At 49.7% G+C, this 18,081-nt stretch overlaps 1 protein-coding gene across 1 annotated transcript; it reads right to left on the minus strand.

Annotated features, from left to right (window-relative positions):
* Positions 1-221: 221 nt before the first annotated feature.
* On the minus strand, positions 222-17,006 carry LOC122392726 (mannosyl-oligosaccharide 1,2-alpha-mannosidase IA-like). Its single transcript, XM_043387944.1, has 10 exons — positions 16,832-17,006; positions 12,803-13,541; positions 10,616-10,834; positions 9,367-9,546; positions 8,746-8,959; positions 8,070-8,297; positions 5,416-5,554; positions 4,822-4,966; positions 2,238-2,354; positions 222-1,786 (listed from the first exon to the last, which is right to left on the minus strand). Exons 2-10 carry the CDS (start codon positions 13,376-13,378, stop codon positions 1,661-1,663), a joined length of 1,944 nt encoding a protein of 647 aa, XP_043243879.1. The 5' UTR covers positions 13,379-13,541; positions 16,832-17,006; the 3' UTR covers positions 222-1,660.
* Positions 17,007-18,081: the final 1,075 nt, after the last annotated feature.

Raw genomic sequence — 18,081 nt, forward strand, 5'->3', positions numbered from 1 at the left:
TAATCGAGTGTAGCACGACGCGCCAGGACGCAATGCAGAGACATCGCTCCCCAGCTGCACTCCCTCGAGTTCTCTAGCGCGCAGTACAATAATCTGATCCACATTAGTACAAGCAACTCCCATATACGGTCTCGAGAACAACAACGCGTAAACCCGTCAGTACAGATCTACGGAGCGAATCGAAACAGGAAAAAGGAGCGCTTCCGACAGAAACACTTGCCTCCCCGCACGACAAAACGGTTTTATTGCAATAAAAACAGGTGACCACGTGCGGCTGGACGCTCGACGCTACGTGCGAACAATACACCAACAGTGCTCCAACAACAATTACCTATCAGCGCCGTCCGAGCTGGCTTGAGCCCGGCGCGGTGCGCAGCACCTGGCGTCGCTCAGATCGACGGACCCGGTCGGCCCGACTCACACCCAACAGTCACCGCGAGACGATATACCGTGCGGCGGCAGCGGCGCACGAGGGCGCCCGCCGCTTTGTCAACAACAGCTAAATCCTCGGAAGGCGACCACGTATAGTTAGAATATCACTGCGTCCCGCCCACAGCACGCGCAGAACACAGTGGAGACGACGGCTGGACACCAGCGAAGCGCTCAAATCGCCTGTAAAGGCGGCTGGCGGACTCCGGGAGCAGAGTCCCGCGGAATTCAGCCCATATCGCGAGGCGATAGGGCGCTACATACTTCTACATCGGTTCAGAACGAACCAGAACACTCGTAGTCAGTTACTTCAGACCATTTTCCCAGAACGAGTGGGGTTAAATAGAGAAGCACATCACATCACTATAACACCATCTATAATAGCGTAAGACCTTAGGACAATTGGCCAACGCCACACGCACCTAGTCTCCAATGGAAAACACGATTTCAGTATCGGAAAACTTGAACAATACTATCGTTACTGCCGTTCGGCATTCTGTCGTCATGGCCCGGAATTAGAGCGTTCAGTCAGTGGCGCCACGCCTACCCTTAACCCCATCCGATGAAACTCGGGAACACGGACCGACAATCCTGCCAGACCACGGGCTGACATACCTACGGGTTCGGTCCAGTATCACAAGCATACGTGCATCGCTAGCAGAGCTCAGCTCGTCTGCCACGCCCTCCAGCGCACCTACACCCAATCCTCCGTCCCATCCTCTCCTCTCCATCTGTCTCTTGTGACTCGCTCACAAACCCAGCAACCAGCACTGGCTCCCAATCAGCATCGCCGGCCAGTCCTGTCCCGACCGCCACCCCTGAACTCGCTGGCGGGGTCCACTCACCGCGACCAGACGCTCACACTCTAGTCAGACCCCTCACTCTCCCCTCACCCGCTCTTCCCAGGCACACCCCACCCGCCCCGCCGGCGTTCCGTCCACTGGCTCCGAACACGTCTCGGCGCCATTGCCGCTCTCCAACGTCTCTCAAAAGCTCGGCTCTCCGTCTGTCTTCGCAATCTTCGTCTCACTCTCACTCCCAACGACACTCACCAAGCTCACTTTCTACCTCACTTTGTGTTGCACATGAGAAAGTGTCTCACTGATCCCCGGCAATTCCAAACAGTGAGCCTGGCCTACCGGAGCCGTCCCATCGACCTCCGGGCGCCTCAGCGTCGCTTCGAAGACTGGTCCGCCGTGCGGGCGGTCACTGGCGCTAGCTGGTCACGGTGTTAGTCGCCCACGTGCGGCCGGTAGTAGGGGTTGACGCCGCGGATCGGCAGCGGATGGGCCTCCGTGTTCAGTACCCACTGGTCAAGCGGCAGGAGACTGTTGTCGCTGAACAGCAGGTACAGGTACTGCGGCGGAGGAGGGGCGGCGGTCAGACTACAACCGGCGAGTCGGGGACGACCAGGAAGGGATACCTGGGGATTGTAGAATCAAGAATGCCTACAGACAACATTATTTTACAAAAGATACGCCAATAAAATGTAAGACATGAGCGCACTCTTTTGCCGTGAGCGAATTCCAAAATGGTAGCAGCCGCCCAGCATCAGTTACACCACTAGTAGATCCATCGACATCTAGCAGCACAGCGAGCAGATTATCAAAATGATGTAGCACTGGCATCCCCTTCCCAGGAGAAACGTTCGCTACGATGTTTTGAAGTCAATCCACCAAATCCAGTGGCGCCAACTACACAGTGCTGAGTGCAGCTGCGCACCCCACCCTTCTACCTTTATCTACAGTACTTTCCACTCTCGACATTCCCTCATTCCTCTTTTTCCTCCCTCCCTCTAGAGAACATACCTTGAGCGTTTCTGCGAGGAAGTAGCTCTGTTGCACGTCGTCCTGCCGCGGACTGGTGGAGTCCACATTCTGTATACCCGAGTAGCCAGCCTCGGCTCGACAGTACCTCTCAATAGCCTGTGGACGAGACAGGGCGCGGTGAGGGAGTCAGAGGTAGTACAGAGATACCGAGCGTGTCGGTAGTAGGGCGTATCCCAGTCGATAGTTACTGCCGCAAAACTACCCACTAATGCTCCCCACGAAAATATTAAAAATGATAGCAATTCTCATAGCAGAACCATTAGCAAAATTATTTAATATGTCTCTCAGAACTTCAAAATTTCCTAATCTTTGGAAGGAAGCCAATGTCACACCAATTTTCAAACGTAAAGGATCGGCAGCTGACCCACAGAATTACAGACCCATTAGCCTTCTATGTTGCTGCTCTAAAATTTTAGAAAAAAATCATATTCAAACATATTTACGACCACCTCATCGAAAATTCGCTTCTTTCTGACAATCAAAGCGGGTACAGGCCTCACCACAGCACGCAACTACAACTAGCCTACATGACTGACAGCCTCTACAAATCACTGGACAAAGGACAAGACTTTACTGCTGTTTACTTAGACGTGACAAAATATTTCGACAAGATTTGGCATAAAGGTCTCCTGTTCAAGTGCGGAAAACGACTTCTCTATCACTGGCTCTCTTCTCGACTGGCTGAAATCATACCTAACTGACCGAAGACAGAAAGTAAGAATAGGGAACTCATGCTCAACGACAATGACTTTAAACTCCGGATGCCCGCAAGGCTCAATTTTAGGTCCACTTCTTGCCCTCCTGTACCTTGACGGACTCCCTGGACAACTGAAAAAACACCGCCCTATTTTACGCAGACGACATATCATTATACGCATCATACACACCCGACAACATGACACAAGCACAACTTTCACTTCAAGAAGACCTTAACACAATTGAGCAGTACGCACAGCAATGGGCCATTACTTTTAGTTCATCAAAAACCATAACTCAGACATTCAGCATAAGAAATAACTATACTTCACCTCAACTTCAATTCAATGGGCAACTAATATCAAAAACGGACACTCATAAGCATCTGGGATTAACTCTATCAGAAGACCTGCGTTTCAAGACCCACGTCACCACAATCATTCAAAAAATAAACATCGCCCTCAGCCCCCTCTACCCAATTGCGAAATTCCTTCCACGACAGACACTTAACACCATATACAAGACCTACGTGCGACCATACTTCGACTATTGTGACTGCATTTACGACGGACACATCACTGCACACGACGAATTAAGACTGGAAAGACTACAAAACAGATCCGCTAGACTCGTGACGAACACACTACATCGGACATCCACAGACAAACTTAGAGACGAACTCGGTTGGGACAGTTTGAAGACGAGACGAAAAATCCACAGGCTTTTTCTATACAAAAAGATCAAAGACAATACACCTCGCATACCAAACTACATTACAAACATGATCCCAGAGGAGAGAGGGCGCACGGCAGGACGAAATCTCAGAAATCAAAACCACCACACAGTCCCGCGAACTACAAAATCCTGCTACCAGAGATCCTTAATTCCCAAAACATCCCTGCACTGGAACCAATTGCCTACGCACATACGAAACTGCCAAGAGATGAAAAATTCAAACAAAGCATTAAACAACTACTCGGCACACCACAGCCCCCACACTACAAGTTACAACGCACTAGGAACTAAGGTTGGGAACACTTTGCACACACAAATCAGACTGGGGATGTCCAAGTTAAACGCACACCAGTACTCTATACAAAAAGTAACAAGCCCCGAGTGCGCCTGTGACTACACACAAGAAAACACAAAACACTTCATCCTTCACTGCCCACACTACGCACTGACGAGGTCCACACTATTTGCACAAGTATCCACACACCTCAACATTGATTTCAACAACCAATCAGACACCATGAAATTAGACACACTTCTACACGGACACAACACGACAAAGCAAAACGCACCTCAGGTTCTCCTTGCCTTTCAATCCTTCCTCAAAAACACCTCCAGACTGATATAGCCCCGTCTCGGTGGACTGGCGCCGGCCCGCTATCACCGCTTATCAATGCAAACTGTCGCGGCAGCCGACCTGACTCTCCGCGGCCCTGGATTGTACCATATTCATTTATTCTGTTTACGTTACCAGGTGGTGGTGCCTCGATTTAAGCATCAGCTTTTGCACCACCACCTGGACTATTTACTTATTTCCATTTTATGTCTAATAAATGTGTTTTGTTGTTGTTGTTGTTGTTGCTAAGGTATTCGAAACGTCCATTCATCACTGAGACGATGAGCATTGGAACAAGACAAGTGTAGCGCTGCTTCATCAAGAGTCACACTCAATGAACAAACTCGTGACCTCAGCATCCCACCCAGCCCCACTTAGACATCCTCGGACTATGCCCTACCCACATCTCAAGACGACCTCACAGTGTCATTTGACTAGTTCCTACCTCACAGTCCCATCTGGGCACCCATCTCCATCCGCTCATCCCTAAAGTAGCCTCCCAGCCCCATCTGAACGCACCTGCGCGGCCTCCCATCCCCACTCGCGGTACTTGGGGTCGCCCGTGAGCCGCCACAGGACGAAGTAGCTCTCAATGACCTCCGGACGCAGGATGTAGTACTTCTCCTGCAGTTTCATGGCCTTCGCCTCGATGGCGTCAGAGAACCTGTGGTGACGGAGGGCAGCGGTCAGCAGATAAAGTGGTAGAATGGAACAGAGGTTAGCTGGAGGCAGAGGAGGAAGACAAAGGAAAGGTAGGCGCTGATCAGGAGGAAGGAAGAGTTTAGTTCTTGTCGTACTAGATCGGTGACGTATCGGAAAATGACATCAGTTGTCAAGGGTAACTGAGGGGCAGAAAAAAAGTCGGACTGGCAATCAGGCCGGGATCGTTGATGCACGAACAGGCCGGCAAGGCATAAGTTGGAGTTGGATAAAGCAAATTAAGGCAATAACAGAATACACCACACTGATAACCCTAGCGACAAGAGAATAAGTAAAGTGCACCAGCTACCCTGATTCTAGAGCTAATGGATATCCCAATCACGAAACTCATTACTTTGCAAGTGCGCCCGTTGCGGGGCCGCCGGTAGAGCCCCTGGCGGACGCCGGTCTTACCTGAAGTTCTCCGGTCCTAGTTTGGTGGCGGTGCGGTCGTAGGACTCGTGGCACGTGTTGGTGATCTCCGCACCAATCTCCATGTACCGCGCCGAGTCCTTGTTCTTGTCCGTGACGCCGGCCAGTGCGTACAGGCCACCTTGTGGAGAAGCAGACACACATCAGCTACAAAAGCGCACAGGTCACTGGCCTGAACGACATCAGCTTCTGGCACGTTATGCTACCAGCATAGCAGCGAACAGACATCAGATACCTACGAATTACGAATAGTTGGCGAATGCTCAAACACCAGCACCGGGACGCAACCAGAGCGCCAAACGCACGGCGTGGATACATCTCGACTCGGGAGGGAAGTAAGAAGGTCCTGACTCCTGACCTGCTAATGCTTACATAACACATGACCATTATACCAACACATTGGCACCGAATCAAGTGCGCAGTGCTTCCCCGGCTCCGCTAGATTTCTCACAGCGCCAGATTGGCCACGGAAGGGAGATCCGGTCTCTGGCCGAGCGCGCCAGGAGCAGCTATCATCCATACGTCCGGTTTCGGAAGTCAGTGTGGCACACAGTGATGTAAGGCTTGGGAATCGGATGGGCATAGTTGCATGAAAAAAAAAATGGACGGCTAATGCAACAATGGGCCGAATATCTGGGCTGCTTGTTGTTTCTCAGGGTGGATACTTTTATTGGGGTTTAGGCGCGCCTACTGCTGAGATCATGCTGGGCCTATTCGGGGTAGGAAACTCTTGGTTCTGTTCAGTGGACCATGAACCTCTGCAGGCAACGGAGGCATTTAGGCGTTTCCAGTAGGACCATCGCACGTGCATAAGCACAAGCAGCGAACTGCATTATAACGGCATAATGACCATGTCCTTCACTATGACACCCCGTTTTAGGAAAGATTATTACATTAACCTCAAATGACCAGGCATAAGCACAAGCAGAATGTATCAGTTTAGATTGGACTTTACTACAATAATAATGGCAGGTGGTAAAAAATGCGTCTTTCAAATGTTATCAAAACGACATGCAATCTGCCAGCTTTGTTCGCGAATCACTTGATTCAAACCGAGGCCATCAAGCTATGACCATCTGGCCATCCCCGGATGATCCGTTAGTCCGTTAGTCGTCACACCATGCACGCGAGCGGCCGGCGGCGGGGGGCGGGGGGGGGGGGGCGCCGGGTCACGCCACCGCCCGGTCCACTCAGTGCCGAGTCGATAGAGCGACCAGGGGTTACCCGCGGGCAAACACAGGCCCACCGGGAGCGGGCAACGAATCGGCCGGCGCACACTCGCCTAACCTGACCGGCGGCCGCGGTCATCAATCACAACAGCTACGGTCTACGTATTACTACTGCGTCACTAGCCACCCATAAACAACCCGTAAAGGTGGAAATGAAATGACAGGGGTGCACAGTCACGAAGTTTATAATGACCGGGAAAACGACAGCCCATGCGCCAACGGGCGCCTGAACGGTCATAGTTTTAGCAGTGCTGACGCCACGCCGGGAGGGCGGCCCGGCCGGGTCCGTGTATGAGAGGGGCGCCGCCGGTCGTACGGCGCGGAGTCATGGCCACATTGACCCGACTAATGGGTCGCGTGTGTACCGGTCGGAGCCAATATCGACACAGGCCACCGCGTGCCGACCGGAGAGTGGCGACCGCCAGCGGACTGGGGTCCTGTCGCGTGTTACACCAACAGAAAGTGAACACATACCGACCCATATTGGGAAACGAGGCTGCCACCAGGGAGTGCATAGGACACCTGTACCGTCAGTCACCCGACGGTGAGAGTTCACCGGGGGAAAGGAAACTGGTACGCTTCCCGTGAGATGCACCGGGGCTTGTCACCGTTAGAATGCGGCATGTATAGACTGCCATAATGAATGCAAAAAGAGTGGCCTCGTCAGACCGAAAGGGCCTAACCAAAACAAAACACAAAAGGAGTGGATGAAAAACAGTCAGACGCAGACGGGCTGGACGGCAGGAATAAAAAGGGCGTAGTTATGAGAGAGACAGCATAAGAACAACAAATAGCGGGCAGCTACACAAAGGAAGTACGGATGGTCTGGATGACGGTTATCTGTTGACCGATAAGGTAACCATAACAAAAAGACGAGTGTTCATGGATGGGAATCGATCCAATCGGGATTAGGTACCGTTTCTGTATCACTCGTAATGCAGCGTTATGCCATAAAATTGATCACAAGAATCTTGTTAAACAAAATGTTACCATAAAAATCGCTAGCAATACCTCTTGAAAAGACCACCGTTCCGTGCTTCTATCGTCAGGAAACTGAAATCCTTCTCATCCACGCCGCAACCCCCACTCCGGGCTGGACAGGCAACTTTATCTCATGCGGGCTGCTCCCTTGGAGCGGCACCGCTGCTCCCGAGGGAACGCACCCCGTAGCCGGGTGCAGTGAGTACCTTGGGGCTGGTCGGCCTGTCTTTCGGGACGGGCTCAGCCCCGGTGACTCACTAGGGTGCCTGCCCAGACCAATGTCTCCCCTAAATCCTATCATCCTTCCGGCTCTGAAATGGTCTCATCAGACCGAAAGGGCCTAACCCAACAAAACAAACAAACAAACAAACCTCTTGAATCAATAAAACATAGCACAATGCCCCCCCCCCCGAAGTGCTCGCTCACCGATGAAGCAGGCAAGATGGTCCATCTTGTGGTTGGGCCGCTCATACTGCACCTCGGCCAGGTAGGTCAGGCCGGACAGCTTGGACTTCTTCAGCATTCGCTCGGTGATGTTACCGATGGCGTGTCTGAACATGGTGAGGGCCTCGGTGTCTCGCCGGCCGGAGCGGAGCCACTCCTTCAGCAGGTACTCGTAGAACGAGTCGCCCAGCGCGCCCGTCGACACGTGACCTGTGGAAGACGGGGGGAGTTCAGTGGGGTGGGGTGAGGGAGTGACGACCGTGGGTGTAGGTGTGTGTCATGTGTGTGTGTGTGGGGGGGGGGGGGGGGGGTTGAAAAAAGTCGTGAGCTTTACATTGACACTGAGCTTTATCTGACCGGAAAATCATATAGTAGGCAGCCGTAAGGTAAAGCGCTCAGGGCAACTCATGGAGCACCTACGACATGGGATAATTTTTCGCAATCATTTTTTTTTTTTTTGTAAATGAAAATAGCCGCATCCGACTGATAACTCGAGCATAACACCCACCCGCTGTAAAACGTATACAGCCAGCCTCAAGCACAAAACTAAGAGGTCAGATAAAAGCAACTGGTACACAAAATAGTCGGTCAGTCACTTCCAAGTCGTTAAACCAAAACCACCCCTGCGCCATTCCAGGCCCGCCTCCCCTGTACTCACGCTGTCCCCATTTGCCCGTCTTGGGGTTCAGGTAGTTGGGGTAGAGTCCGTTGGGCTTCTCCAGGCCGTTGAGCACCTGTCGGATTCGCTCCACCTTCTTCCTGTACTCTGGCTCTCCAGTGACGTCGGAGAGATAGCTGAACTCCATGTGTAAAGTGCCGAACTCGGAGAGAATCGAACTAGCGCCAGACGCCCAGCCGTAGTTCTTGGCGCGCTGTCAGCAAAACCGCCAGAATAGATGGGTTAGGTGGGTCGAGTGAGGACGTAAACGTATGGGGAATATCATGTATAGCGGAAAGCTCAGGCACACTTAAGAACGCAAAGACCAAATATTGCTTTTAGCACACTTGCTAACTGATCAAGACGTCATATGGACATTGCGAGTGAGACTGGAAGCAAGTCATTGACTTATCTACCACAAATAAAGTGACTTGGCAGTCGGCAGTGCATTAGCGAGATTGTGTTCCATATGCACATACCCAGAGTTTCCAAATCGATACACAACAAAGAATGAGCAGCACTCAACCAGCTGCAACTTCGGTAGCCATCACACATTACGCTCTATGTATCGATCAATACGAGGAGGCGTCATTAAAGCGCCGCGGCGCGCGCGCCACTTACGCCAGTGGTGGGCACCACCAGGCTGTACGGGATGCCTGTGGGCGTGTTGAAGCCGGGCAGCATGGCGTGCGCGATGGCCAGCGCCTTGTCACGGAACATTGTGTCGCCCGTGAGCGCGTAGCAGGAGAGCAGGCCGCCCACGTAGCGGATGTTCATCTCGAATATGGACACCTCAGAGTCCTGCCGGAGGGCGCGGTCACACGGTGATGACGTCATAGTGATGTCACGGGGTGAGATAGATGGGTGGTGAGAGGGAGATAGCGGCCAGCGGGGAAGGCCGCTTATGTGAGCGATAACGCGAACTATGAACTGGCCAGATTGACATTAGTGATAAATGAAATATGGAATTTAAAGTGAGGTTACCTACCGTTGCATATGACGCTCGGCATAACATTCAAACTCAGCTGATGGGCGCCGATGACCACTGTAGTCCGGGCGCCCAAAAACCCCAATTCATCATCATCATCATCACCATCATCACTCAGCTGATGACGTACTCGAAAAAAATACAAGGTTACCGCTACACCCGCCACACCTTCAATTTGATTCTACAGTTACCGCGACTGTCACACCCATCACGGCATCCCAGTCATGAAAACCGCTATTGCCCGTCCAATACCACATCCAATCCAAAAACTCCATCCACAATAGGCCCCGGGAGGAGTTGTGCCATAAACACCACCGTTATGTGATGTACAGTCCCGGCAGTGTGGCGCCGCCAGAGCGTTCTCCAGCCACTGCGGCGACCGGCAGAGGGGCCCGCCGCGGCCGCGGATGCGCGTTGAAGGCTCAATCAATTGCCTCCGCTCAGCCACGTCACACAGCTAACTCGCGGAGATCAAAATAAAGTGTCGTGATTATTGGATGAAGTGTGGTGTTTTGCAGCCTAGGATTGGAACGGAACTTGGGACGATAAAGAAGGCGATGCCCAAGATCTGCAGCTTCATGTCCTGATAGCAGCTTTAATTCGGCGGTGCGGGGATACCACCACGAGCATCAAAATCATCCTGTTCTTTAAAGTGACTGCAAAACAGGCATTGGTTGCTACATTGCAGAGTCTACATATAAGGCAATAGGTAGGAATTAGGACTAATGAATCAGAGATGCACCTTCCGCCCACCAAACAATACCTCCTACCTATTACACTACGACTATCATCATCAACAACAACAACAGAGCACGGCCTGCCACAGCACAGCTGAACAACCACTGCACCCCTCCCCCGCCTTCCCTGATCCCCCACACGCACCATTTTGCTGACATCTAGGTGATCGGCGATCCATCGGCGACCCTCCTCGAACTCGGCGTCCATGCCCATTATGTAGAGCGTGTCCATGGCGTCGACAATGGTGGCGCCCATGGGACGGTTGCCGAAGATGCCCGCCGAGTGGCCGCGCTTGCTCACCGGTCGCAGCTCGTTGGAGCCCCACGCGTACGTCGCGTAACCCTTCCACGCGTGCTGCATCATCTGTGGGTGACAATGAGCGAGGGTCAGTGAGTCTTAAGTTATGTGTGTGAAATGAGTCACGACTTATCAATACGACTGACGGCTATCCCCCTGGCTGTTTGTGTGTGTTGTGGATACAAAGGTCACGCGAGTCACGTACCGGTAAATAGGCACTGATACAGCCGCGGGCTTCCGAGAGCCGACCTTGGGAGGCATGCGGCGATAATACTCTAATCACCATCGCTACCATAACCTATATTCCCACGGCGATATGCAGGGAAATTAAGAGCGTGCGCCATTCATGAATACACTCGGAATAGATAGCGGTATCACCGACAGAGCTCGTTATACAGGGCGCGGGGCAGGTGGTGTCAGTAACGAGCTCCGACGCACACAATGGAAGCCGAAGGCGTGCAGGAGGCAGAGGCGCGCGGCTGTGGCCTGTGGAGGGAGTGACAGGGATGTGAGCCTGTGACATGCGGCGCGGACTGTGACGAGCACGGGGGACCTGTCGCGCGGACTGTGACGAGCACGGGGGACCTGTCGCGGGGACTGTGACGCTCACGAAGGACCTGTCATGGGGACTGCGACGAGCACGGAAGCCCTGCGACAGCGACGGCGACGGCGATGCAAACCTGTGGTCCGTGTACTGAAGCTGGGACTCAATTATCTAGCTTTAGACTCCATTAAGCCTTGAGCAAAATGGCATAGGCTACTTAAACCAAAATAAGAGCAAACGGTTCCTTATTAACAAATAGCTGAACTTTTGGCGACGAAGTCAAATATCCCCGGAGCCTGCTGAAAACAAATAACGAAGGCTATCAAGGGACTGATATTGTATCCATGCAGTACGACACGAAGGAACCTTCTCCCATTTAATCGTATCCTAATCTTTACAGAGCTGTTATCGCTCAGCAGTCAGCTTCTTAGCAGCATGCTACCACTTCTAGTAGGCGGCGGGGCCAGGAGATAGGAAAATCCCTCCACGTATCTTTACCTTTGGGCTCAAGGGCACTGCCAAAACATCACTAACCCAGTTTACACAAGGAATTATATGGCATTTGTCAGATACTGCATACCACACGCGACTTCCATAATTACGTTGTCTGGAATCCCGGGGCAAGGCCAGCATTAATTACGAAATATGAGACATTTAATCCGGATACCGACAAAAACCAAAACTAAATCCTCAGAGAAAACGAGTTAACACATTCAAAAGTAAAAGAATCTATAAAAATAGTGTTTTAACTATTACCTGAGTTGTCTTTTAAGTGGAAGTAAGCAATGCAAAAACTAGCTAGCGTTTAATCGCAAAAAGATACAATCAATATTGTGTTGCTACACTCAGACGCTCAGCAATCAACTGTCGTGTCACATTCTGTCGTGAATGTTAATTATCAACGGGTAGTGCGAATAATTCCAGCAAACCACCAGCCCAAGCAGGCATCAAAACCATGTTCCTCATAAATGTTTACCGCCCAACTGAAGGTAATGTGAGACGCTCACCGTGCACGCATGATCAATGAAGAATGGCATACACTGCACGCATAACTGCACAGTCATTGTTTTCGTCGGCTTTGAAACATGCAAGACTGCATGTTTTTGCGTAATATGAAAGCAGTCCCACCATTCATAATAGTTATATCTAAAACAAGCCCGGCGACTGGCATACTCCCAATTCGACGACGATTTTGTCAGGCATTTTAGCTTTCCTCTCGAAGGACAGCGGATGTCAGCTTTCAGTGCCCGTGATGTCATCAGTGTGCCTCAAATGGTCCATGCTGCTGACTGACAGGAAAATCACTATGCACCTATTCATATCCCTAATAACAGCATTATGTTACGTGACGGGGCCATGGCGGACGTCCTGCCCCGTGCAGCTGTGTGTCGTTTCCGCCCCACCCACCCATACACCATCCGACTAGGAACCCATTGGAGCGCAGTGCATCCGGTCGTTCCCCGCCCCGTGTGCAGTGTGCACCGACTGACCTGTTTGATCGTATCCCGCCGCTGGCGCATCACGGGGTCGCTGTCCTCCCCCTCGGGCAGAGCGCGCTTGTTGGTCCCCGCGCCGGGCACGGCGGCCGCCGCGGCCGCAGGCAGCGGCTCGTCCACATCCACATTATCGGCATCGCCGGCGTCGGCAGGCGCGTCGGCGGCGGCGGCGCCCTGCCGCGGCTTGGCGAGCGGCGGCGGCGGCAGTCCGCCCGCCGAGCGCACCTTCTCGTACAGTTTCTGCCGGTCCTGCGCCAGGTGCGGGTCCTCGATCTGGCCGGCGTGCCGCGGCGGAGCGGCGCCGACCGCGTCCGGCTCGGCGTGCGGCGGCGGCGGCAGCAGGAAGCCCTCGGCCGTGTCGCGCACCTGTTTCTGCACCCGACTCAGGCTCTCCATGCGCCGCAGGCTCTCGCTCAGGTCCGGCATGAAGAAGATGGTGCCGAAGCAGATGATGAGGATGGTGGCGCCGATGGCGAAGAAGAGGTGCGTCTCGCGGCAGCGGAACGGCCGGCCGCCGTTGCCGCCCGGCAGCCGTTGGTAGCGCGGCAGAATGTCGTCCGAGACGGGCATGGTGGCGCGCGCGGAGCACCGAACGTATTACACCGGCGGCACTCTGCTCAGACGGCGCTCATGGCCCGGCGGAGGTCCGCCACGGCCGGGGGAATAGACTCACACTCGGCCCTCCAGACAGCGCCTATTGACAGGTGGCAGCTTCAACCGGTGGCGCCGTCAGCTGCAACAAAAGACGCACGTCAAGCAAGTCCCTATCCAGTAAATATAAAATCCTACAAGTCTTGTTACTTTTCCGACGCAGACACCTCTCATGCTCGGTGGTTACTATTTTAATACAACTTGCAAGGTGTCACTTGCATAGCACGATCATCCCACGTGGTAGAAGACACATGATAGCCATGAATGTGGAACTCTAGATGCTAGGATAGGAGTTCATGACTCATACGAGTTCACATTTGTCTAGCGTCTTTTATCAGGCAAGAAATGCCACCATTAGCCCTCGATGATACTGTGGTGAGTGGTGACGCGTGGCGTACAACACATATCAGAAGGGTGGCCAGTAGCTCAAGATAAGAGCTCAGACTGGAGTGGGTAAACAGAGATCAGGAGCAGCTGACAATGAAAAGATGGGGGATAAAGAGTTGTGTGGTCTGATCAGAAAAACGATTGGATAATACCCAACATCACGCTCATATCCACGTTTCACTTTGCACCACTCTTTCCCAAAACCATTACTTTTAAATGCCATAGCTTGCCCAACTTCGTAAGTTCACATTAATGGAGGGTTAACATTGTCAGAAAATATTTGTTGGTATACTGGATGTCAAGTCAAGCTTCTGTTGCAAAACGATTGTTGACAATGTTACATCACCACCTGTATTGCTGAATCCCACAAGATCTGATCAAAATTAGGCAGGTAACATATTTTGCAGCTTGGAACTACCATGCCTGTTTATCATTAAAAGGACCTGCCCATCTACCTTCCTTCAAACTTGTCATTTGCTCAAGGCATTTCACAGCAGCTAGGCTTGGCCTTTGGGTTCCAGTAACTTCAGAACATGGTGTGGGTGTGGGCATTGTGCATTTGGATGACCAGAATATCATGACTCATGAACTCAATATGGGGAGGTGTTTTTGTTACCTGTCCTTTGGTCATGAGAAAATACCCACCTATTTATTGTTATCTATATAAATTCATTCATAACTGTTGAATGAGTAGCTTATGGCCTAGCCCCCAGGTTTTCCTAGCCCCTAGGTTCTCACTATTAATTAAATATGTGACATTAATAACCCAGCAGCTGAGCATACATCCAGCACCTGGTTTGTCTCTTAAAATTTGTAGCCTTGATTTGTGAATATTGCAAGTGTCTAGGTGGCAGCATGATCCACTGGCAAACTTCAATAAAACGACCTGTCCATCTAAGCTGCAATGTCAGATAGGTGTCAGGCCTTGAGAGGGCATCAAGTAGGTTATAATGTAAGTGTTGTGGTTATGTAAAGGTCATGTAAGTTGAAATTATGTATGCTTTTGGTTGATTAGGCAAGGTTTGATGATGCTTTTTTAGCAAGAAGTGTGAAAATTGATACCTATGGAATACCATATACCATGCAATTATAATACTTGTTGCTAACAGGGCTGGGTGCTTAGAACTGAAAGCTGACTTATGTACACCTTGTATGGCTTATGTACACTTATGTGACTTATGTACACCTTATGTACACCAAATACTTATGTACACCTTCTACCTTTACAACCAGTGTAGAGCTTATCAAACACTCTGTAATGATTCAGGATGTAATTGTTAAGTCACATTTACATCATATAGATATCCTACCCAGATCACAAATGGACATCACTAACATCCATCAACACCCATTGTTGGTCAGAGTCATCAACAGTTGGAACTGCCTGCCATGGCCACCATTTATCATTGTCAGAGGCACGGACACCCTCTCAACAAGCTTATGAACTGTCTCAATGCTAGCTAGACACTTCTACTTCACAGTTCACTCCACCCCTACCATGCAATCAGTAACATTCACTCTTACTCACAAGCATCCACTGAAGCAGACACAACACACCAATCAAGTACAGGTGTGGACATCCCCTCGGTATTTATATACATAAGGTCCGATCGCCAAAGTGATTATAACAAACATACCACACGATGTATTTTGGCCTCCTGATTTCATATCTGATAGTTATTCATGGCGCAACCAAGTTTTAAAGCACCTGTAAAATATTTACCGTCACCACCGGCCACTATCGCACTCCACCAGCCGTTTGCGCCACGTGGAAAGGATCGAATGAATAAACTCAAAGGCTGAGTGTTAACATTACGCTATTCGATTTTGTTATGAAAGTGACGTCATAATAATACCCGTGGCGGAGCAGTGCAGTGCCGAAGGCGATGCCTTAGGAGAGATTACAGGCAAGAGTAAATCAAATATTTTTAGGTTAAGTGGTTATGTATCTGGCTTCAGGCCGAAGGCCTGAAGCCTGATGCATGACCACTTAACCTAAAAATATTTGATTTACTCTTGCCTGCAATCTATTCCTGCAAGTAACTTTTTCCTTATCCCCGGTAGGCAAAAATCAGTAGGTTAGGGTAGGTTAGGTTAGGTTAGGTTAGGTTAGGTTAGTTTATGATTTTACCATTTTTTTCGTGTTTTGTTATTTTGACGTCACTTTCATTGATTATCGTATTTGATTCCCTCCCCACCCATAAACCCCGGTTCCCAACATTTCCCCAAAAATGGCAGCAAAATAACTTCATATGGCAGCGCTGAAACGGTGGCGTTTTTCCCTACATTCATTCGCGTCGTTGGTGTGTGCACGTGGGTATGTATCGTGGTATGAAGGGGTGTAACAGGTTGTTATTTTTGTGTTTTTTGATTTTTCCGCCGCACGTAAGTATGATATCTGGATTCAGAATGTCAAATAATATAAGAATATGCAAAATTTATGCTTGAACAGTCAATCGGACCTTATGTAAATATTTACCATCCCCTCTTCAGAAATTAGTTAATATGTATAACATGCACATAACCTGATAGTCATGTCAATGTGCCTTAAGAAAATGTGGCACACATTTAATCGTATTGACAATTTTTAGACCAAGCTAACTAACCACTCTTACCAAAGCATGACTTAACTGGCCAACATCAACACTGTTTGGTTGCTGTTTTGTTTATGAGCAATATCATGCAGCCAGTTTTGCCAAATAAGGAATTTATTGCCGAAGTTTCTTGGTCTACCATTAGTCAACCTTACAGAACATGAAAACCCAACCAATGAAAACCCAAGAAATAACAACATGCTAAAATAGTAACCAAACCAAAACCACTCGGTTGCTCAGTCGCTAATTTAGTCAGCCATTACAAAATGCCATTAGGCAAATCATCTTATGAGAGACATCATTAGAAGGCCATACTGATGTATAAGAAAATATTATGCACACATTTATATGTCAACAGGACTGGAAAAGTTAACAGTTAAATTCAACTTACCTCATTGAGATGGCACCGCAGAAACTGGCTGTGCTTGTATGTGCAAAGTGCTAACCAGTTTATAAAGGTCAATATAGTTAGCAGTTAGCCAATATGTAAAATTAGTAGAAAAGCCAAAGAACACTACTTTTACCCTGAACCACACCCGGGACTCAATCGTACACTTGCACACGACCCGGAAGGCATATTTACGTCTGGACAACGAGTTGCGTTGGAGAGGCCGGAAATAGTGGCGATTTCAGGACCGCAAGAATGGACCGTCATTGGAATGATTCTTTTTTAAACCGTGCACTGTTTTCGGCAGGAATTTAATAGTTACTACAAAATATTTTGTAATTACGTTTCCACCAAGAATGAATGCCATCAGAGCTAAATTTTTAATACTATTGCATTTTGTCAAGAAGCATATAGTGCTGTTATATTGCAGTTTTAGCGCGTTTGTTACAAAATATGAAGCGAATAAGCGTCAGTGTAATTCATCAACATTGCCAGAAGTTAACTTGAGGGAAAGCTATGCTAATTGCTCTTGTCCATCCACTAAAATTTATTAAATATTTTGATTTTTGCATTCCAAAAGGAGAGGAAACTACTTCATTTGTGCCTTCATGTCAGAATTGAAGGTGGATCATTAAATTTTCAACGCAGTTTACAAACAAGCATTTGGTCTTTCTCGTTTATAAGCAGTGGCTAAGAAAAGGTTGATCAATCCTGAAGTTCAGTCATCGTACCTCAACTTAGCAGCAAGATCCCCCAAGGACAGAGGATATATTGTATACATGTCCTGTAAATCAAAACAAACAAGCATTTGGTCTTTCTCATATATAAGCAGTGGCTAAGAAAAGGTTGATTTATCCTGAAGTTCAGTCATCATACCTCAACTTGGCAGCAAGATCCCCCAGGACAGAGGATATATTGTAAACCTGTCCTGTTAATCAAAACATTTTTGTGCCTTCAAAGGCTTAAGTTATCTGTGGTGTGTTCGGAGTTAGGCTATATGGCCGCTTTTGTTGTATGTTTATGTGGAGATTGAATATAACTGTGACCCTGTGCTTGTTTGTATACTTATGGTCAAACAGGGAACAGCACATTCACATAACATACTCACCTAGCACCTAACTCATAGCTGTACCCTGCAGGATCTGTACTTGTTCATGTCTCGAGCATTAACAAAGCACTAAAGTAGCTTAGTAATCATTTCCCACATTTTCTGAGCATCTAACATGACGTACAGTAGTGCAGCGCAGCTCCAG

Source organism: Amphibalanus amphitrite, unplaced genomic scaffold (assembly GCF_019059575.1).
Source record: "Amphibalanus amphitrite isolate SeventyFive unplaced genomic scaffold, NRLGWU_Aamphi_draft 000498F_arrow, whole genome shotgun sequence".
NCBI classification, from domain to species: domain Eukaryota; kingdom Metazoa; phylum Arthropoda; class Thecostraca; order Balanomorpha; family Balanidae; genus Amphibalanus; species Amphibalanus amphitrite.